Source organism: Oncorhynchus masou, chromosome 6, assembly GCF_036934945.1.
Source record: "Oncorhynchus masou masou isolate Uvic2021 chromosome 6, UVic_Omas_1.1, whole genome shotgun sequence".
In the NCBI taxonomy this organism is placed as follows: domain Eukaryota; kingdom Metazoa; phylum Chordata; class Actinopteri; order Salmoniformes; family Salmonidae; genus Oncorhynchus; species Oncorhynchus masou.
This window is the reverse complement of record NC_088217.1, coordinates 28,061,811-28,085,382: the sequence shown is the minus strand read 5'-3', so window position 1 is coordinate 28,085,382 and position 23,572 is coordinate 28,061,811. Positions and strand designations below refer to the sequence as shown.

The 23,572-nt window shown below is 44.2% G+C and overlaps 2 protein-coding genes and 1 pseudogene across 2 annotated transcripts in view; 1 reads left to right on the top strand and 2 right to left on the bottom strand.

The window, feature by feature from the left end:
- The first annotated feature begins 434 nt into the window (after positions 1-434).
- LOC135541542 (olfactomedin-like protein 3A) lies at positions 435-16,721 on the top strand (annotated as a pseudogene).
- Positions 764-2,836, bottom strand: LOC135541811 (probable G-protein coupled receptor 25). The gene has a single exon (XM_064968212.1). The coding sequence runs from the start codon at positions 2,800-2,802 to the stop codon at positions 1,675-1,677; it is 1,128 nt and encodes a 375-aa protein (XP_064824284.1). The 5' UTR covers positions 2,803-2,836; the 3' UTR covers positions 764-1,674.
- LOC135541539 (synaptotagmin-6-like) overlaps positions 16,101-23,572 on the bottom strand; it is a 23,664-nt gene continuing 16,192 nt past the window's right edge. The window contains exons 2-7 of the mRNA XM_064967844.1: positions 22,723-23,251; positions 21,452-22,010; positions 21,175-21,295; positions 20,692-20,863; positions 19,955-20,105; positions 16,101-17,387 (exon numbers count right to left, since the gene is read on the bottom strand). Coding sequence (XP_064823916.1) covers positions 17,316-17,387; positions 19,955-20,105; positions 20,692-20,863; positions 21,175-21,295; positions 21,452-22,010; positions 22,723-23,251 — 1,604 coding nt within the window. The 3' untranslated portion in view covers positions 16,101-17,315. The remainder of the gene's footprint in view (positions 17,388-19,954; positions 20,106-20,691; positions 20,864-21,174; positions 21,296-21,451; positions 22,011-22,722; positions 23,252-23,572) is intronic.

The window sequence follows — 23,572 nt, the reverse complement described above, 5'->3', positions numbered from 1 at the left end:
GTAAATGGTGGTCACACCAGCTACAGACTGGTTTTCTGATCCACGGCCCTACATTTTTTTGAAGGTATCTGTGACCAACAGAGGCATATCTGTATTCCCAGTCATATGAACTCCATAGATTAGGGTCTAATGAATTTATTTCAATTGACTGATTTCCTTATTTGAACTGTAACTCAGTAAAATTGTTTAAATTGTTCCATGTTGCATATATATTTTTATTCAGTATAGTTTTCAGTGACTTGACTAGCAAGCATGACTAACAAGCATTAAACTGTGAAGTTAATAATTAACTTCACAGTTATTGTCCATTTCAACAACCTGCCATCATTCTGATTAAGTGGAACAGAAGGTCAGGTCTGGGCTCCAATGCAGTTTTTTCACACGTCTGAAGGGAACTTCGGCTGAAGCACAGTTATGCTTTAGGTTCCCACAGACTGGCATCGAACCCAAGCTTCTCAAAACCATTTGAAACTGTATGATTCATAGTAAATGCAACTGAAAAAACATGTGGGCATGAATGAACATTTGAACTTTCAAGTCATATAACCAGCCAACAAATTCCCATGCGAAGAACTCTTCTTATCTCAATGAAGTTTAATTTCGTGTCATTTATGAGAGAATCTGTTTCATCAATCAAAGTGGATGTTATTTTGTTAACACTGGTCAGCAACCAGCACTCTAACTTGCAAATACAGCAGTTTGCCACTGATTTGAGTGCAAGTCCAATCATTTTTAGGAAGCAGAGAAAACATTGTTGAGCTTTTGGATCTATTTTGATTGGTAAGTTTGTTTTGATGAGTTACCTAGTCACTGAAGAAATAAACTGAGAAGTGTTTTGACTTCTCAATATGTTACTATGTAGCGTGAACATTTAATGCCAATAAAAGCTATGAATAGTAAAGTTATGTTATAAAAATAAGCATTTCGATACAATAAAGTTATAGGAACTACTTATGAGGAATTTTTTATATTACTTTTTTATTATGCTTTCTTTCAATATGCCTAAAATATAGCTTTGTTTTTATTCTTCTGTGTTGCTTTATTGTAAAAAGTACACACAAATCTAATCAAAGCATTACAGTTGATATTACCCTCATTTGGAATGTTTTCAGCTGAATGCCCATTGTTAAACTGCAAAAACACTTAGTAAACTATAACATAGTTTTGGAAAAAGTAGTTATTAGCAATCATATAAACACTCAATATATTCAAAAAGTGATTTTTGTTGTATTTATAATGCTTAATATGTCATCTTACTAATGATATGAACATGGAAAACCATTTAGAATATTATTGTAATAGTTTTCATACAGCAGAAAGGAACCACTAACAAATTAATGTTACTGTTAACAAATTGCTATTTAATATTATTATGAATTTCCGAATGTTAACAATCATAATAAACAGTCTACTGGTGAATTAATCATATTCAAAATATGGTTGTTCGGTTAAAAAAAGAAAGCAAAAATAAATAAGTAATATAAATGCAAACATCAATTCAAACTATTAATGATAATGAAATAACTTTTATACATAAAATATATTATAGTGTATGCTTTCACTGAGCTTTTGAATTACATACAGTAACACCTAAAATCATAATACAAAATTATTCACCTCAACCTTTAGGGCTTTGAACTACAAAAATGCTATAAAATGTGCAGAACCCTGCTATCAGACTTTCTGGTCGAACGACTGTAAACGAGTTCTGGAGGCTGTTGTGCCACAGCTCTCTGAGGTGCCGTTGTAGGAGAAGTCTGTGGACGAGGCATAGCCCTGGTGCAGCCCACGCTTCCGCACGCAGCTCAGGAACAGTCTGTCCGCCTGCCGTCTGAAGTGGTGGTCCAGGAGCAGGTAGATGGCTGGGTTTATGCAGCTGTTGAGGAAGGCCAAGCAGCAGGAGAGAGTGAGGCCCTGACTCAGGACAGACTGTGTCTCATTGCTCAGATCGGCCCCAGACAGCCTGAAACCAATTAGGAGGGTCTTGAAGATGTTGAAGGGAAGCCAAGACACCATGAAGGCCACAATGATGGTGAAGACCATTTTGAGAGAGTGGCGGCGGCGGGCTTCCGCATGGGGGTTGCCGGCGGCAACACAGTGTCGGCGCAGGCGGGCCAGGAGGGAGCTGTAGCACAGGAGGATGATGAACACTGGCAGGGCGAAGGTCAGGAAAACCGTGGTCAGGCTCAGACCCAGGAAGAAGGACGACTCTTTGTCCTCCAGGCAGAAGGGCTCACCGTTGGGGGTACGTACGCTACGGTACACCAGGGAGGGGGTACCCAGAGCCAGGGATAGCAGCCAGACCATGATGCAGGTGAAACGCACACACTGGCTGCTGCGGAGGAAGCGGGAGTCCATGAGGCGCACCACGGCCAGGTAACGGTCCACGCTCATACAGGTCAGGAAGAAGATGTTGGAGAAGCGGTTGACGGAGATGATGTAGCTGCTGAGTTTGCAGAGGAGGTTCCCAAAAGGCCATTGTCCCTCCTGTCTGGAGGAGACGGCCCACAATGGGAGGGTGAGGACAAACACCAGGTCCGCCAGCGCCAGGTTAACCACAAATGTATCCACCAGACGCCCACTCCTCTTCCCCCTACTGCCCATGACCATGATCACAAAGAGGTTTCCCAGGAAGCCTGTGAAAAACATGAAGAAATAAAGTAGTGGCAGGTAGATGTGAGAATGGGGAAGACTGGAGTTGGAGTGCTCCCCAAGGTTGGTTTGATTGTAGCTGTAATTGTACAGCATGTCAGTGTCATTGTCATCGCTGTAGAAGTACTTGTCGTTATCATACATTTCCATTCTGTGGTCAAAGAGAAGTGTCTCAGCTGCTTGCGCTCTGTGTGTCTGGCTGGCAAGCTCAATACTTCTAGACATACTATCCTGCGTCACATTCTTAAAAACCACAGACAAACTGTCAAGTTTTCTTCTGTGATCTCTGGCATGATCTCTGTATGTTTTCTTTCTGGCATATTCTTGCACAAAATTCTGACACAAATTACTACTATTTCTCATGATAATCTTTTACAATATACTCTATTAGCGTATCAGTTTTCAAATAGAAACACTTAAGATACTTCCTTACATGCAGGCAAAACGTTAAGCAAGAAGAAACATAAAAACATATCAAGAGAAAATGTACATGTACAATCTGGGCAATGGCATTGAACGAAAATAATAAAAAACAACCAAGGACTGAATTATAGTTGCAGATCAAACAATAAAAGCTAAAAACATTTGGCAGGAATAAGATGTTTATGATATTCAAGGGATTGATGTAGGCATACTTTAATTATGAATTTTACATATTAAAAAACCTACATTCACAGTGGATTTGTAATTTCAATCATTAAATTGAACTGAGACATGACATTGAAAATAAACTTTATATATATATATATATATATATATATATTTATTTATTTAAAATGAACCTTTATTTAACTAGTCAAGTCAATTGAGAACAAATTCTTATTTACAATGACAGCCTACCCCGGTCAAACCCGGACGACGCTGGGCCAATTATGCCCTATGGGACTCCCAATCATTGCCGGTTGTGATACAGCCTGGAATTAAACCAGGATCTGTAGTGACACATCGAGCACTGAGATGCAGTGCCTTAGACTGCTGCGCCACTCGTATTACACATAGTCTCTTGTGTGAAAGGTGTGCAAACAGCAAACACTGTTATCAAATTGCATTTGTCACGTGCCGAATACAGAACATCCGGTGTGGACTTTACTGGGAAATGCTTTCTTAAGAGCCCTTCCCAACGATGCAGAGTTAAAAATAACAATACAAATAAAAGTAGTAACACAAGAGGAATAACATTCACAAGAATTAAGCTATATACAGGAAGTATCAGTACCAGATCAATGTGCAGGGGTACGAGGTATTTGAGGTAGATATGTACAAAAAGGCAGGGTCAAAGGACCTGCATCAGAATAGATGATAATAATAAGAGTAAAATGAAGAACAGAGTAGCAGCAGCAAATAATGAGTGTGAAAGTGTGAAAGTGTGTGTGTGTGAATGTGGGTGGGTTGTGTGTGAGAGTGTCAGTGAGGTTTAGTGTAGTGTGTATATAGTATTGTGAGTGTGCATAGTCAGTGCAATAAAGGGTCAATGCAGATAGTTTATGTAACCTTTAATTAACTATTTAGCAGTCTTATGGCTATTTAGCAGTCTTGGGGGTAGAAGCTGTCTCGGAGCCTGTTGGTCCGAGAGCCGATACCCCGGTACCGTTTGCCAGACGGTAGCAGAGTGAACAGGCCTTCAACTGACATCACCGGATATAGAGATCCTGGATGGTCGGCCCCAGTGATGTATTGGGCCGCCCGTACCACCCTCTGCTGAACATTATGTGAAAATGCTTGCATGTGGAAATCAAAATGGGACTTGCCAGACCCGATATGATCGTGCACACGAATAAATCAGACATCTCATCAGATGAGTCATATTATAGATAAAACTTACTATAATGTGAACTTGATGAGAACTTGATGTGAAAGGCTATGAAAACCATACATGGAATGACAGCTTCATTTAACCAACCACTTCTCCTTTTGACTGATGATAGTGGTGTGTGAACATGAAAAATGGTCTCTGTCAGAAATGTAAATCATCATATGAACAGTCATAGAACAGAGTGAAACTAATAATATAATACTATAGTTATATAATACTATAGGTATGTAATACTATAGGTATGTAATACTATAGGTATGTAATACTATAGGTATGTAATACTATAGGTATGTAATACTATGTTAGAGGAAAAGGAAAGGGAACCAGTTTCAACCTGAGTGTCAGGACCCGGTTTCGAACCTGGGTCTCCGGAGTGAGAAACAGTCACTTAACCAACTGAGCCACGAATAGACAGCAGAAACCAGAAGATGAGGCAGACACAGCAGTACTTAAGACGGTGTATTTAATAAAGAAAAAAATCCTAAAATACAAAAATGGCAAATCCAAAAGGTGGTAGGTAAAACAAAAGAACTCAAAAGAAACTCACCAAAAATAAACAAAAACAAGAATACCACAAGAACGTCACCCGGAATCGACAAGAGCACACAGAACACTAGGGCAGGGTGCTAACATACAAACACAGAGCACAGAACTGAGGGAAACAAAGGGTTTAAATACAATCAGGGGAAACGAGACACAGGTGCAAACAATAATGGGGATCAAGGGAAAACACAGGGACAAAAAGCACAATGGGGACATCTACTGACAAAAACCCGGAACAACCCTGGCCAAATCCTGACAGAATCCCCCCTAGGAACGGCTCCTGACGTTCCTACCAGCTCTCTCAGGGTGGAGGACCCTGAACTGACGAATGAGGTCAGGGTCCAGGATGTCTTTGGCAGGAACCCAGGAGCGCTCCTCAGGACCGTAGCCTTCCCAGTCCACCAGATACTGCCAGGACCGCTGCACCCGGCGGGAATCCAGTATCCGGTGGACGGTATAAGCCGGCTGGCCTCCAATGACACGAGGCGGAGGGGGAGGTCTGTCTGCCGGGACAAGGGGAGAAAAACAACAGGTTTTAACAATGACACATGAAATGTGGGATTAATCTTAAGGGATCTGGGTAAGTGTAGGCGATAAGAAACTGGGTTAACTCTCCTGGCAACCTTGAAGGGACCGATGTATTTTTGGGACAGCTTGCGAGACTCCACCCGTAGAGGTAAGTCTCTTGTGGAAAGCCAGACTCTCTGGCCGGGCGCAGGGTAGGCCCGGGACGGCGACGTCTGTTGGCTTGTTGTTGATACCTCTGTGAGGAACGCATCAGATTAAGACGGGTCTTCCTCCACATAAGCCGACAGCGTCTGACGAACCTCAAGGCTGAAGGCACTCTGACTTCTGCCTCCTGGTCCGGGAACAATGGAGGAGCATAGCCAAACTGACACTGTAAGGGACATACCAGTGGAGGAGGAGCGCAAGGTGTTGTGCGCGTATTCGGCCCAAACAATAAAGGATGACCATGTGGACGGGTTGTCACGAGTCATACATCGGAGGGTGGTTTCCAGCTCTTGATTCATCCTCTCTGTTTGACCGTTGACCCGGATGATACCCTGAAGATAGACTGGCAGAAGCCCCCATGAGTTGGCAGAAGGCCTTCCAAACCTTGAGGCGAACTGGGGACCTCTGTCAGAAACCACATCTTGAGGAATGCCGAAGACTCGGAACACATGATTAATTACCAACTCAGCCGTTTCCTTGGCAGAAGGTAACTTAGTCAGAGGGACGAACCTGGCCGCCTTTGAAAACCTGTCGATTATGACTAGGATAGTAGTATTGCCATGGGATGGAGGAAGTCCAGTAATAAAGTCCAATGAGATATGGGACCAGGGTCTGTGGGGAACAGGTAAAGGATGAAGGAGTCCTTGAGGGCGGAGGTGAGAAGATTTGCCCTGGCAGCACACGGGGCAGGCATTGACGAAAGTGGCAACGTCTTCTCTTATGGTAGGCCACCAGAACTTACGCTGGATGAACTCCAAGGTGCGACCTACGCCCGGATGACAGGTGAGGCGAGAGGAGTGCCCCCACAGAAGGACCTGAGTCCTCACTGCCTTGGGGACAAACAACCGATTGGCAGGGCCTCCTTTAGGGTCCGGTTCGCTAGCTTGAGCACGTCTCACGGTATTCTCAACTTGCCACGAGATCGGAGCCACAATCTTAGCAGCAGGAAGGACAGGCATGTCCGTGTCATCTCGAATGGCAGGAGCGTAGACTCGGGACAGGGCATCCGGTTTGAGATTCTTCGACCCGGGCCGATAGGTGAGGATAAACTGGAATCGATTGAAGAAAAGAGACCATCTAGCTTGTCTAGAGTTCAATCGCTTCGCCTGCTGGATATACTCCAGATTTTTGTGGTCCGTAAGCACTTGAAACGGGTGAGAAGCCCTCGAGCCAGTGTCTCCATTCCTTCAATGCCATCTTAACCGCTAGGAGTTCACGATCCCCACATCGTAGTTCCTCTCAGTCGGGGTAAGCCGGTGTGAGAAGAAAGCGCACGGATGAAGCTTCTTGTCTTCACCCCTCTGAGACAGGACAGCTCCAACACCAACCTCTGATGCGTCTACCTCCACCACAAATGGTTCATCCGTAGTCGGTAGTATCAGGATGGGAGCAGAGAGGACGCGCTGCTTGAGTCCTTGGAAGGCCGTCTCAGCTTCTCTTCCCCAAAAAAACCTTGCATTGCCACCTTTGGTTAAAGCTGAGAGAGGAGCTGCCACCAAACTGAAGTTCTTGATGAACTTGCGGTAAAAGTTTGTGAAGCCCAGGAAACGCTGAACATCCTTAACGGATTTGGGGTGGGCCAATCCGCTACCGCCCCTACCTTCCTAGGGTCCATTTGGATTCGACCGGGTTCCACTACAAATCCCAGGAATTGTACTGGATGAATGGAATTCACATTTTTCCGGCTTAACGTACAGATGGCTGTCCAGGAGGCGTTTGAGTACTTGTCTGACATGCTTAGTGTGTTCTTGAAGGGAGCTCGAAAAGATGAGGATGTCATCCAAGTAAACGAACACAAATATGTTAAGCATATCCCTAAGCACATCGTTTATGAGCGCTTGGAACACCGCTGGGGCGTTGGTCAGGCCGAAGGGCATCACCAAGTATTCATAGTGACCAGTAGGCGTGTTGAAAGCGGTCTTCCACTCGTCACCAGGTCTGATCCGCACAAGATGGTATGCGTTCCGCAGGTCAAGCTTAGTGAAAACAACTGCTTCCTGGAGCAGCTCAAGGCTGTGGCCATAAGGGGTAGCGGGTAACGGTTACGGACGGTTATGTCATTGAGTCCCCGGTAGTCGATGCAAGGACGTAACCCACCATCTTTCTTGGCCACAAAGAAAAACCCTGCTCCCGCCGGGGAGGTTGATGGACGCATGAGGCCTGCTTCCAGAGAGTCCTTGATGTAGGTATCCATAGCAGCTCGCTCGGGTGGAGATAGGGAAAAGATCCGAGCCCCTGGGGGCAAGTGCCCGGAAACAGGTCGATGGGGCAATCGTAAGATCTATGGGGTGGTAGCATGGTGGCCCTCTGTTTGCTAAACACCAGTTTGAGGTCATGGTAACACTCGGGAACTCGGGTCAGGTCGATGGATTCTAAAGACTCGGGAGTAGAACTCGGGAATTCTGGAAAATACAAGTAGCTTGGCACGTAGGACCCCACTGCTTGATAGTGCCCACAGACCAGTCGATGTGAGGGTTATGGCTGTGAAGCCAGGGGTATCCAAGGACGAGAGGGAACTCGGAACAGGAGATCAAATGAAAGTTCATCAATTCCTGGTGTTGTGAAACTGAAAGTCTCAAGGAGGTAGTGACATGAGTGACAAGTCCAGATCCCAAAGGGCTTCCATCCAATGTAGTAACCCTCATGGGGTCACTTAGAAGTTCAGAGGGAATGCCATTCTCCTTCGCCCAGACACCATCCATGAAGTTACCTGCGGCTCCAGAGTCTACCAAGGCTTGAAGGTGAAGCTTGTGGTTGTCCCAGGAGAGGGTGACTGGAATAAGCAGACGGGAGTTGGACGGATGGGAGGAGGTTATGTTTCCCGTTACAGTTCCCCCCGGTCTGTACGGGACAGAGCGTTTCCCTGGAGCCCGGGACACGTGGAACGGAAATGGCCCGGTTTGCCGCAATATAGACAGCGTCGCTCCTCATCCGGCGGTCTCTCTCAGCCTGGGAGATGCGTCCAATCTGCATGGGTTCCGGTGGAGCCAGTGATGATAAAGGTGGGGACTCGGAGCTGGGACTGATAGGAGCTAGAGGTCTACGGTTGAGTTCTCTCTCTCTCAGACGCTGGTCAATGCGTGAGGCCAACTTGATCAGGGACTCGAGATTGTCCGGTGGTTCCCGAGTGGCCAGTTCATCTTGGATAGTGTCGGAAAGGCCTTTCAGAAAGCACACCGTGAGCGCCTCGTTGTTCCAGCCACTCGCTGCTGCCACCGTGCGGAACTGGATGGCATAGTCCGTCACGCTGCGCCAACCTTGATGGAGAGTCAGGAGCTGTTTGGCTGAGTCAGAACCACTGCTTGGGTCTTGAAACACTCGTTTGAATTCCTCAGCAAAGGCAGAGTAGCTGGCACAGCAGGAACTATGGGCATCCCACACAGCAGTAGCCCAGGCCAGGGCTTTTTCCGACAGCAGGGTGATGATATATGCGATCTTAGACCGGTCGGTGGGAAACGACGAGGGTTGCAGCTCAAAGGAGAGAGAACATTGAGTGAGAAACCCTTTACAAGCACTTGGATCACCTGAGAACCGTTGGGGAGGTGGAAGACGAGGTTCAGCCAGGGGGTTAACTGCCATGGGTACGTGAACTTGAGGTACTGGGACGGGAACTGTTGCCGGGGTAAGTCGATCAGATATTTGCTTAATGGAAGTCAGCATCTCCGACAGAAGATGAGAATGTCTAGCCATTAAGGCCTCTTGCTGAACCAGGGCGGCTTCGTGGCGTTGGACAGTCTCCTGGTGGTGGGACAGCGTGGCAAAAGGTCCTGGGAACTGGCTGCCTCTGGGTTCATTTTTGGCTCTGTGTTTCTGTCAGGACCCGGTTTCGAACCTGGGTCTCCGGAGTGAGAAACAGTCACTTAACCAACTGAGCCACGAATAGACAGCAGAACCCAGAAGATGAGGCAGACACAGCAGTACTTAAGACGGTGTATTTAATAAAGAAAAATCCTAAAATACAAAAATGGCAAATCCAAAAGGTGGTAGGTAAAACAAAAGAACTCAAAAGAAACTCACCAAAAATAAACAAAAACAAAAAAAAGAATACCACAAGAACGTCACCCGGAATCGACAAGAGCACACAGAACACTAGGGCAGGGTGCTAACATACAAACACAGAGCACAGAACTGAGGGAAACAAAGGGTTTAAATACAATCAGGGGAAACGAGACACAGGTGCAAACAATAATGGGGATCAAGGGAAAAACACAGGGACAAAAAGCACAATGGGGACATCTACTGACAAAAACCCGGAACAACCCTGGCCAAATCCTGACACTGAGCTAGTTGAATGTTGGTTATGTAGAAGGTTACTATTCCAATAAAAACATAAGGGGAGAAAGGATCTTCTATTTGGCAAAAAGGTTTTCCTCCACTCTCAGCGTTGCACCAGCATTTGCTTCCCATCAATTAAGGGTTTACTTTGAAACACATGAAACTAAATCAAATACTAACAGGAGTGAACAACTCGTTTTTAATCAAGAGTGACAACTTCTAGTCAAGAGTTACAACTTCTAGTCAAGAGTTACAACTTCTAGTCAAGAGTGACAACTTCTAGTCAAGAGTGACAACTTCTAGTCAAGAGTTACAACTTCTAGTCAAGAGTTACAACTTCTAGTCAAGAGTTACAACTTCTAGTCAAGAGTGACAACTTCTAGTCAAGAGTTACAACTTCTCGTCAAGAGTTACAACTTCTAGTCATGAGTGACAACTTCTAATAAATAGTGACAACTGTGCAAACAATATTTTTCTTTAACTTATCTAAACATTGCATTTTAGTGTGATACGAGTCATCAACCCTACGTTTCAATGTATTTCAGTCTCTACAAACATAGAAAATGAATAAAAACAAAAGAAAAAGTGCCTCCCAACCTAAAGTAACCTATATTCATCCCTAATGTGGTATAAGCCTTATATATGGAGTTATTTGGACAATTTCTCTGCAAAAGACTGACCAGCTGGCTCACTTCAAGGTGTTGATGTGCAATAACACAACTCCACTGCTTCACAGCCAAATATCTTGTACCCATTTTGTCACGTTCTGACCTTAGTTCCTTTGTTTTGTCTTTTGTTTTAGTATGGTCAGGGCGTGAGTTGGGTGGGTTGTCTATGTTAGTTTTTCTATGATTTTCTATTTCTGTGTTTGGCCTGGTATGGTTCTCAATCAGAGGCAGCTGTCAATTGTTGTCCCTGATTGAGAACCATATTTAGGTAGCCTGTTTTCAATTGTGTTTTGTGGGTGGTTGTTTTCAGTCTTTGTGTGTCTGCACCAAACAGAACTGTTTCGGTTGTTTTGTTATTCAGTGTTCAGTTTTGATTATTATTAAAAATTATGAACACTTACCACACTGCACCTTGGTCCTCACCTTTTTCCCACGACAGCTGTTACGCATATCCCATTCTCCCTCTTGCTTTCTCAGATGGAAAATAGTTGGCTTCTTCCTCTCTGTGCTCTGACTGCATGAATAATAGCTCCCAAACATGTTGTTTATTGAGAGACTAACTATTCAGAGAAACCTCTCGGTTCATTTCGAGCCAGTGAGTCATTCAAAAAAAAGGGTAAAACACTTGCCAATTCAGGTTGATCAAATAAAATAAAAGGTTATTTGTCACATGCTTTGTAAATTACGTGTAGACTAATAATAAAATGCTTATGGGCCCTTCCCAACAATGCAGAGAGAAAATTGAAAAATGATTGAAAAATAAATACACAATGAGTATTAATGTTGTTTTAGTGAGACTCCTTAATCATCCTGCAGCTGTCTGTGCAAAGGAGGTCACACTGCTTGCTTGGCGAGTACCATTTCCCCCGATTTGGCCTATACCTGGCACAAACTCGGAACCTATACTTTGCTAGCACATGTGACCGCCCTCCGGAAGCATCTTATCAGTCAGCACCACTCGAAAAGCTAGATATTAGCTGGCGCAAGTGGGGACATGTCTGGCTGAGGAGTAAGTTTCACACAATCCCATGTGATACATCCACCTGAAATAATATATCAGGTGATAATTCAGTATACTGTGGACATGGAATATTTTTAAATTGAAAAATATTGCTGCATGTCACTTCAACGCTGTCACACAGTGTGTTATATCCACTGGTCGTCCCTCTCTGTGGCGCTGGTAGCTGTCTTTTCCTAGTTCCTAGCCACACCAGTGGCTCTTGTATACAACTATAATCCTGATTTTTCTGCACCCCCTCCGAGATTTGTCAACAAAACAAAACACCGGCTGTCGGATAGACAGTAGCGCTGTTTCCCCCTACTGTAGATTCCATCTTTAATGTCTCTGTTCTCCTTTAATGCGATGGCCAAAGGTTCCAGGCCCAGAACCAACAGCAAGGGAGAGAAACATCCCTGCCTCGTCCCCCTGTGGAGCCTGAAGCCATACCATTGGTTCTTTAGAAAGCATACCATTGGTTCTTTAGAAGCCATATCATTGGTGTTGACTGTGGCAGTGGCCCCAGAGAACAGGGTGTTAATTACTCCTGTGAAATAGGGACAGCACCCATATGCCTCCAGGACTACTTGCTCTAACTGTCTTCTTCTCACCTCTCCCACTAGGACCATATCTCGTTGTGGTACGAGCAGACCAACTGCTATGCCACAGAGCTGCGGGAGTTCAAGCAACAGATGGTTGCCCAGATTGAGACCCTGGACAAGGAGACCCTGAGGACAGACCTGGACCATGTGGGGACGCACGTGGAGCTCGAGATGGACTACCTGGAGACACAGAACGGGGCGCAGCTCTGCGTGGACCTTGACGACAAGCTGGTGGAGCAACAGGTGACCGTGGTGAAGGAGAAGAGCAAGGCCAAGTGCAACAAGGCCACAGTTGAGATGTGGCAGACATGGTGGCAGATGTGGTGACATACTGAGGGGACAAAGACACATGATTACTTACTAAGAGGATCATAGCAAGCCTGGTAATTAATTGCACCCACCTGGCTTCCCAGGTCTAAATCCCTAGAGGGGAAGAATTCATTGATAAAAATCAGCAGTGGAACTAGCTTCGAGGTCCATATTTGAATTTTCCTGGCATAGGCCTACTGAAAGGTCAGATATATGAAGTAAACTCAGTAGTAGCGGTAATGCGAGGCCTTGTTTCCTTAACAAGTCTTCTTCTACATGATGAGTGGAGATATAGTGGGCCACAGGTATGATAAATGTGTATGCAGGCCAAGTGGCTCAGCTGCTGTACTATCATGTAACTAAGTTAGAAAATCAATCTACCCTCATATCAGGATTCTACTCTCAGAGGCCCTTATTAAATCCTTTAAGTGGCTTTCATTCAATGTTGTGCTTAATACTTCTTGTTCTGCTCTAAAACATTAAGGTTAGGGTTGATAACATATAGAACACCATCTGGTTTTCTTGGCGGACATAATTATAAATCTAGAGCAGTTATTCAGGAAACTATTTACACTTGGTTGTTGAAGTACAGGAAGTGGGGGGACAGTTACTGAGTTCCTGTATGAGAGCATGCCGATGAAGCACATACTGTAGATGAAGGACTGACTGAAGATGGGATGCTGATTAAAATATCATTCTCTAAATTATGCACCACTTTAATTGTAATATCTGGTTTCAGTTGCACTAGAGCAAAAATTTGTAGGCAGTGACTAATTAGATTTAATAGCCTGTGATCTTTATAAACGTTGCCATGAAATAGTTTTTTAATTTAGCCAGTAATGAAATCAGATGAGTGTTGTTGCCTACTAAGTGGCCAGTTTCTTCTGACACAATCAGGTTGAACATCTGAACATACTTCAGATCATGTGAAAGGAGTGAAAATTAGCTAAAACATTTTTCTTTAAATGTAACTATCCCTTGAACTTTACTTCGTCCCTTAGTATCACTTTTGTTTGATTTATCAATATGGTATGCTGTAGTTTGTCTCATGAAATTGATATAATAGATATCACAGTTGGACTGTAACAATGTCTACATTGTAATTACACTGAACCCGCTGTGTAATGTTAACTACCATGTAAAAAACATGATACTAAACTAAATTTAAAGTGGGACCAGGAAGGGTCATGTACCTCTCTTCTCTTCTCCCAGACTGCAGGAACATGATATCCAGCATCAAATCCAAGAAGATTTTTAAGTGAGTTGGAGGCCCAAAGACGTGGGCAGCAGCTCGGGAAAGGTCTACGTCTTCAACGGCACAGAGGAGGGCACCCTCTATGAGATTGGCTCCATCAGGGACTTCACCAACTCCTTGGGCACATCTATGGTCAAGACCATGAAGCTGCCATCCCCTTGGCAAGGTGGCGGCCACACCGTTTACAACAACCACACGTACTACCTGAAGGAGGGTCAAGTACGACCTGTGGCGGACCACGCTGTCTTCCCTGTCCAGGACCACGCTGTCTTCCCTGTCCAGGACCACACTGTCTTCCCTGTCCAGGACCACGCTGTCTTCCCTGTCCAGGACCACGCTGTCTTCCCTGTCCAGGACCACGCTGTCTTCCCTGTCCAGGACCACGCTGTCTTTCCTGTCCAGGACCACGCTGTCTTCCCTGTCCAGGACCACGCTGTCTTCCCTGTCTCTAGGACCACGCTGTCTTCCCTGTCCAGGACCATGCTGTCTTCCCTGTCCAGGACCACGCTGTCTTCCCTGTCTAGGACCACGCTGTCTTCCTTGTCCAGGACCACGCTGTCTTCCTTGTCCAGGACCACGCTGTCTTCCCTGTCCAGGACCACGCTGTCTTCCCTGTGGCGGACCACGCTGTGTTCCATGTCCAGGACCACGCTGTCTTCCCTGTCCAGGACCACGCTGTTTTCCCTGTCCAGGACCACGCTGTCTTCCCTGTCCAGGATCACGTTCCCATATATGGCCTAACCCTGGAGACGGTCATTGACCTGGAAGCAGACGAGAGGGGCCTCTGGGCCATCTAAGTGTATGCCACCAAGGAGACTGAGAGGCACATCTCTCTGGACAAAATGGATGACATCACGCTGGACATCGAACAGATGTGGGACACGCCGTGTCCGAGGGAGCCTTCATCTGAGGCACGGTGTACATGGTCTACAAACTGCGGAGCCCATACGCTCGCGTGTCCAGTGCGTATTTGATGTCAGTAAAAAATCATCGTCATATTCAGGTTTGTTCAACTACAGATGCCGTGTCTGCATTTGATCATGCTGTTGCAAGAATTTGCCTGCACTACAGCTGTGCAGCTGTGCTTTGGCAAAGTGGGTGGGGTTATATCCTTCCTGTTTGGCCCTGTCCGGGGGTGTCCTCGGATGGGGCCACAGTGTCTCCTAACCCCTCCTGTCTCAGCCTCCAGTATTTATGCTGCAGTAGTTTCAGTAGTTTATGTGTCGGGGGCTGGGGTCAGTTTGTTATATCTGGAATACTTCTCCTGTCCAATTTGGTGTCCTGTGTGAATCTAAGTGTGCGTTCTCTAATTCTCTCCTTCTCTCTCTCGGAGGACCTGAGCCCTAGGACCATGCCCCAGGACTACCTGACATGATGACTCCTTGCTGTCCCCAGTCCACCTGGCCGTGCTGCTGCTCCAGGTTCAACTGTTCTGCTTTATTATTATTGGACCATGCTGGTCATTTATGAACATTTGAACATCTTGGCCATGTTCTGTTATAATCTCTACCCGGCACAGCCAGAAGAGGACTGGCCACCCCACATAGCCTGGTTCCTCTCTAGGTTTCTTCCTAGGTTTTGGCCTTTCTAGGGAGTTTTTCCTAACCACCGTGCTTCTACACCTGCATTGCTTGCTGTTTGGGGTTTTAGGCTGGGTTTCTGTACAGCACTTTGAGATATCAGCTGATGTACAAAGGGCTATATAAATAAATTTGATTTGATTTGACTACAGGAAATGCAATCTTGTAGTGTATCTGAGGTTAGAAAGGCTTCCAATTTCCACTTTAAACTTGATTTGCCCGAACACATTTATCAACCCCTACAAATTTGTCAATTTATTATAATCCACATGTCCTGTTGCTGCAGGATAATTTTTATGCTGTAGCAAACTGGCTCAAATTAAGATCCTGCATCTGCAGTGACGATTTTGAACAGTCCTAAATGTAATCAGATTGTCATAGTCTTTCCTGTCTTATTAACAGAAAAACAGTTCAGTGATAAAACCATCCATTTACTTTAGATATTGCTTGTTATTAAATATTTATATGATAATAAAGATCTAGGAGCACGTGGACGGAGAATCTGATGTGAAAACAGTACAGTTGTATAATAGTTTTGTTTTCTGTTTAGCACTTGAAAACCACATTTGACCTTTCAGTGGCTAAAAATAATTGGATGAAAGTGTGTATATTATTTTTCTTCCATGTTACATTAAAAGAGGAACATATATCTGCACTCAATTTGGAATGTTAGAACCAGAATAAACAACTTTATTGTAATTTCTTTAAAATACAAGGGATGCCTGGAAACAGTTGTTGCAAATACAAATGTTCAATACAAAAGTGGAAAGTTACTCTAAATTGCTTGGAAAAAAACAGGAGAGTCCTTATTTTAAACACTTATCACAAGGCTGATGATGCAAATGAGTCAAGGATCAAGCCAAGTCCCTCCAGGTACATGACATTGCCTGAACAGGAGACTATTGGCAAATACTTCACAGATAATAGGAAAACAGAGCAGTGAAGCTGTAGTCACTGTGAAATTGAAACAGAAAAGTAAGTTCAGGGAGATAGTCATGTGGATAATATAATAAATATGTGATTCTAAATACAGTGCTATTATTGATGTCAGTATCAAAGGGCATTATATACATATACTGTTGTACATTAAGTCCATACCTACAGTGTAATTTTAACAGTACCGCCACAAACCAAACCACATTGTTTGTAATGATGCTAGCTACCTATTTAGCACATAATGCAGCTACACTTAAGACGTAAAAAATATATGATAGCCAGGTATGGTGTATGTTGTGTACATAAAACAAATACAAATAAAGTAGAGGGATGAAACACTTGTCATCCTGGAACATCCACTCTAGTAAACCAACAATTATTTAAGTAACAATACAAATGTGTATAAAATGGTTCACTTCATAATACCCTGTTGATTGTTTTGGACTTGCTGTAAGAGGGTACTTACTGTAAGTCGTAGGGTACTTCAAGAACATCCTGCACTCAACAGCAGCAACTATAACATTTGACCTATTTAATATGATGTTGTACCATCTGTTCACAAGACTGCCATAATGCCCTGACCACACTTCAGACAGATACACATTGATGTTAACCTCAGATGTATAAAAACACCAAGCTGAGCTCAACTGCAAAAATATTGTTGCAATAATACTGATCCCACAAGACCCAGTACACACTATACATTCCATGACAAAGTGGCTGTCCAAGAGGGCACAAGAGAAGTGTGTGTGTGTGTTTGTCTGTATTTCTGTGTCTGTGTGCTGGGGAGATAATGTCCAGTGTAAACCAACTGTTATTCCAGAATAACTTACTGCACTTTACTTATTTTGAGCCACAGAATTTATGGGTCTGGGACACTCCAATATTTCAGGCCTTGCTGCAGGGCAGGGCAGGCTTCGTAGAGTAGTGTAGTATAAATTCTGGCTCCTCCCTCATGGACTAGACAGAAGTCTTGGAGAGGGGCAGGAGCCTTGGCTGTCAAAGCTTGCATTGCGGGTTTTCCACTGCAGGAGACATTTCACATGGCAAGATTAGTGTACCAACATGGAAATTGCTGTCACTGTTAGGAGCTTACCTACCATCAGAAATCCTAAACATAGATGGATATATATACAGTGCATTGGGAAGGTATTCAGAACCCTTGACATTTTCCACATTTTGTTACTTTACAGCCTTATTCTAAATGGATTAAATAGACATCAATCTACAGACAATACCCCATAATGACAAAGCAAAAACACTTAGACATTTTTGCAAATATGTATTAAAAATAAACAACTTAAATATTAAATTCATATAAGACACTTTACTCAGTACTTTGTTGAAGCACCTTTGGCAGCAATTACAGCCTCAAGTCTTCAAGCCATCGCCGATCCACTTTTCATTTTCCATTTGTTTTGTCTTACACACCTGGTTTCAATTCCCCAATTACATGTTCATTATTTAACCCTCTGTTTTCCCCATGGTTTTTGTGCGTGATTGTTTTATGTATGTTCGGTCCGTTATTGTGGGCTCGGTATTATGACATGTTATTGGAATATTTGAGTAAAGTTACTTGTGTTACTCATCTCTGCTGTCCTGCGCCTGACTCCTCTGCACCAGCTACACCCAGACCACTACAGGTGGAGTGCTGCAGAGATTGTTGTCCTTCTGGAAGGTTCTCCCATCTCCACAGAGGAACTCTAGAGCTCTGTCAGAGTGACCATAGGGTTCTTGGTCACCTCCCTGACCAAGACCCTTCACCCCCGATTGCGCAGTTTAGCTGGGCGGCCAGCTCTAGTAACAATCTTGATGGTTCCAAACTTTTTCCATTTATGAATTATGGAGGCCACTGTGTTCTTGGTGACCTTCAATGCTGCATAAATATTTTGGTACCCTTCCCCAAATCTTTGCTTTGGCACAATTCTTTCAACGTCATGGCTTGGTTTATGCTCTGACATGCACTGTAAACCTTGTATAGACAGGTGTGTGCCTTTCCAAATCATGTCCAATCAACTGAATTTACCACAGGTGGACTCCAATCAAATTGTAGAAAAATCTCAAGTATGATCAATGGAAACAGGAGGCAACTGAGCTCAATTTTGAGTCTCATAGCAAAGGGTATGAATACTTATGTAAATAAGGTATTTCTGTTTTTTAATTTTTAACACATTTGCAAAGATTTCTATCATTATGGGTTATTGTGTTTAGATTGATGAGGATTTTTCCTTTTATTTAATCCATTGTAGAATAATGCTGTAACATAACAAAATGTGGAAAAAGGGAAGGGGTCTGAATACTTTCCGAATGCGCTGTCTATACTGAACAAGATAGAAACGCAACAAGCAACAATTTCAAAGATTTTACTGAGGTACAGTTCATATAAGGAAATCAGTCAATTGAAATAAATTAAATAGGCCCTAATCTATGGATTTCACATGACTGGAAATACAGTCAGGTGGTCACAGATACCAGGTTGGGGCGTGGATCAGAAAACCAGTCAGTATCTGGTGTGACCATCATTTTGCCTCATGCAGCGCAACACAACTGCTTCCCGTAGAGTTGATCAGGCTGTTGATTGTGGCCTGTGGAATGTTGTCCCACTCCTCTTCAATGGCTGTGCGAAGTTGTTGCATATTTTGGTGGGAACTGGAACATGCTGTCGTACACGTCAATCCAGAGCATCCCACACATGCTCAATGGGTGACATGTCTGGTGAGTATACAGGCCATGGATGAACGGGGACATTTTCAGGAATTGTGTACATAATTTGCAATATGGGGCCGTACATGATCATGATGAAACATGAGTTGATGGAGGTGGATAAATGGCACTCCAATGGGCCTTAGGACCTCATCACGGTATCTCTGTGCATTCAAATTGCCATTGTGTTCATTGTCCATACCATAATCCCACTGCCACCATGGGGCACTCTGTTCACAACCGCTCACTCACACTACGCCATACACGTGGTCTCCGGTTGTGAAGCCTTTTGGAGGTACAGGAAAATGATCTAAAATGACGTTGGAGGCGGCTTATGGTAGAGAAACGAACATAAAATTCTCTGGCAACAGCTCTGGTGGACATTCCTGCAGTCAGCATGCCAATTGCACGCTCCCTCAAAACTTGTGGCATTGTGTTGTGACAAAACTGCACATTCTAGAGTAGCCTTTTATTGTCCCCATGCACAAGATTCACCTGTGTAATGATCATGCTGTTTAATCAACTTCTTGATATGCCACACCTGTCAGGTGGATGGATTATCTTGACAAAAGAAAAATGCTCACCAACAGGGATGTAAACAAATTTGTGTACAACATTTGAGAGAAATAAGCTTTTTATGCGTATGGAACATTTCTGGGATCTTTTATTTGAGATCATGAAACATGGGACCAACGCTCTACATGTTGCATTGATATTTTTGTTCCGTGTACATACATTTACATTTTGATCATTTGGCAGATTCTCTTATCCAAAGCGACACACAGTCAGTGCATCCAACTAAGGTAGGTAAGACAACCACATCACAGTCATTGCAAGTTATACCTTACTTAATAAAGCAGCTATCAGGGAAACAGAGTAACCGACCTACCTCTTTCTGAGACTCGGTGGCCTCCAGTAGAGGGTGCCAGTGAGCGATGGGCTTGCGGGGATAGGCCAACATCTCGTTCCAGTGGTCTCGACCCAGTCCCTCTGCATGACTGCCGACTCTGTTCACACCTATGATCTCATTGTGTCCCACCCTGTGTAGAAAAAAGGCAAAATGCACCCATTAACACTTCAGTCACATCTGGCATGTAACTTCACATTTTCTCTTCTACTATTAGCAGAACCGACAGTATTAGTTGGAATCTCATGGTTGTAGCATAAACAAACCAGACCTAGGTTCAAACACTATTTCCAATATCAAAATTACTTTCACCTACATTCTGTAGTAAGTATTCAGATAACCTTTATTTGAAAGCAAAGTAGTTGAATATTGGAATGCATTTGGAAATACAATAAAAATATGAATATATACGGACTCAAATACATTCCCATATTTAACCCAGGCATTTGAAAATAGTATTTCAATTTGGAAGACTATTTGGTTTTTACAAATAACCGTTCAAATACTCAAATAAAGGTACTTGTTTTGGGCTGCGTATTTGAAAATACTGAAATACACAGAAAAAGTATTTCAAAATCATAAATACTCAAAGACATGTATTTGAGCCCAGGTCTAACACAAACATACCATGACTAATTATTCTTGATAATAATAAGGGCAAATATAACAATTGATATGGCAATACAAACAAGTATATATATATTATGATAATGGCATACAAGTCATAGTCCATGACGGATATATGCAGGCTGACTTGGTCCATGTTCTCAGGGGGGATGTCGAAGATGATAGCTTCGTTATAGGTGGGGTTCAAAGTGTTCCTCTTGATGGTGGTTTTCCTCTTTTTTAAGCGCCGTCCATCACTCTCCAGGGAGACTTTGACATAAGGGTCTGCCAATAAACAAGAAAAAATATGATTTGATTTCCTTAAAACTAAAAGTGCTTAGCTACTTAAAGTATCAAGCTGACCTGACTCTAGCTACATTATGTGATATGTAAATTAGCTAAGTATGGCTCTTGTGTTACGAAACCAGATATATGATACCAAATCAGATTACATTTTTGTCTTGTAATTTAGCATAGGCCTACACTATTTTACCATAGAGATGGCCAAATCAATGCATAGAACAAGTGTGAACAACCGTGTTTAAGGTAAAACAAGCACAAAACCTTTTAAAGTGAACCCACTGACTCAACTATACCTGAGTATCCTGTGATGTCCATGGCCTTGAGGTTCCTGCACTTGATGATGGTCATGGTGAGTCGGCCTGCGGTCGGCAGGTAACAGAGAGAGAACATGATCTCCCCCAGGTCTACACTCTCCTGTGTTCAAGGCCACAGACAAAACACATCAGAACAGAAGGAAACAGTTATCACACATTACAATGCCACTAATATTGCAGTCTATGTACAATGTCTGATGTAAAAAGGGCTTTATCAAAAACATTTGATTGGATAATTGATAATTGATTGACTTACAGAGGTGGCGTACTGAATGTCCTTCCAGATGGCCGTCTCGCGAGAGAGGTCCGACACCTCAAACAGGTTCTCTAGGATGACCTCGCCGATCATGTCGTGGCTGGAGAAGCGGTCAAAGTCAAAGATGCTCAGGTGCAGCTTCCTGCTGCCCAGCTCCTCGTAGGGCACTGTGAACTGGAAGGACTCGTCAAACATCGGGTTGAGCGTCTTGCGATGGACGCGGGTCTGGAACTTGCGCTTGCGGTCAGGCAGGAGGTAGATTTTGACGTAGGGGTCGGAGCTGCCGCATAAGTCTTTGGCAGGCAGGTCGAAGGCCTTGAGGATGTTGACGAGGAGAGCCTCGGACTCATAGTCGTACTTGAGGGAGAAGTTGATCTTGCCACAGATCTTGGAGGACTCGTCGGCCTCCAGGGGGCTCTGTTTGTAGAGCTCTGGCTGAATGCGACCCAAACTGGCCAGGCTGGTGGGTTGGTCCTCTGCATAGGGGAAGTCGCTGCCTCGGTCAAGGCTGGTGACATGGTGAATTTGACGGGGGAGGTGCTTCTTAAAGGAGCTGTGCCTGGAGACATGGAGACATTTTTGCCAGTTGAATCATTGTCATGGATAATTTACACACTCAAGCAGTGAAATAATGCTAGTACCATATGGCATGCCTGGGAAATCTGTGCCCTCGCATCCCTTCAGAATAATGTCAGATTCCAATTTAGAGTAAATGGAATCACTTTTTCTTTCTGATATTAGATGATTTTGTTTTTTCTTCATTTAGCGCAATAGGAGCGACACGGCAGTAGGGGCATTCAACTGACAACCTCATTACTTTTTTTATCTATCTCATCTTAAAGGTCACAAACGGAGATATTACAGAGGTGGATATGATGCGTAATGAATCATATCTCTGTACCACTATGATACACTATAAATAGCCACTTCCTGACAACATCACATACTATTACCTCAATACTAAAACATGGCCTGGGCATAAACTGGACCTCAGAGGAGCCCTGTCTAACCTATTTAAGTAGGATGCCTATAGACACGGATATTAGGTCAGTTTTGTGTTACTCCACCCAAATGGTTAGGATTTGGGAAGGATATACTAATAAGCTGATACTAGGGATGCCTCCTAAATGGCACCCTATTACCTGTACAGTATATTGTACTAGTTTTGAAAAGGACCCAAGTCAAAAGTAGTGCACTATGTAAGGAATAGGGTACTGTTTGGGACACAGACTAGGTTTGTGTTTAAGGGCAACTTCCTCCCGGAGCCTGACCTATTGGAGGAGGCAGGCTCGGTGGTCTGCCTGGCCATGCGCGTGCGGCGTAGGAAGTGGTCTTTCATGGACAGCTGCACCTCGGCAGGGATGTTAGGTGACGTGTGGCTGATCTTCACCGCAGCCTCCAGGAAACTCGCCGGATCCGAAGGATTCAGCTTGTCAGATGCCATGGCGTGCACGTGCGTGTGTGTGCGTACAAGTGTAGGCCTGTGGGCATGTGCTGAGAAGGCTCTGTCGTAGGGTCTGTCAGAGGCAGAGGAGGGGGGGGCGGCGGCGGGGGCAAGGGTGGTGGCACTGGAGGAGAGGTCCTTGGTGCGCCAGGGCAGCCAGCACAGCTTCCAGGAGGCAAAGACGATGACGCCCAGCAGGGCCAGGCCACAGGCCACGAACCCCAGGAGCAGGAAGCTGAAGGAGAGATCTGGAGGAGGCAATGGAGGGATGGAAGAAGGGATGGAGGTGGAAGAGAAGAAAGAAAGGGGAGGGGGTAGGTCAAATGAGCTATTTGTTTTGCCAAGTCTGTGCTCACCTACAGGGCAGAGTCCTAAAATGGTGCTAATTCAGGTGTCATGCTCTGGCACAATTCAACTTGAATCCTGAATAATACAAGCCTTCATCTCTCTCTCTCTCTCTCTCTCTCTCTCTCTCTCTCTCTCTCTCTCTCTCTCTCTCTCTCTCTCTCTCTCTCTATGTCCCTCTCGTACACACACAGATGCAGAGTGCAAGTGCTCACTGTTTGACTTGCAAATGAGCTAATTACAGTCTTATCCAGAAACAGTCCCACAATACATTTGACCAAGGAGCAAAGCCACACTCATAACCAGACAATTTTTCTATAAACCTAGTTGAA

Coding starts and splice junctions, on each gene's coding strand:
- LOC135541811 (XM_064968212.1), bottom strand. CDS start 2,802: ATGGAAATGTATGATAACGACAAGTACTTCTACAGCGATGACAATGAC.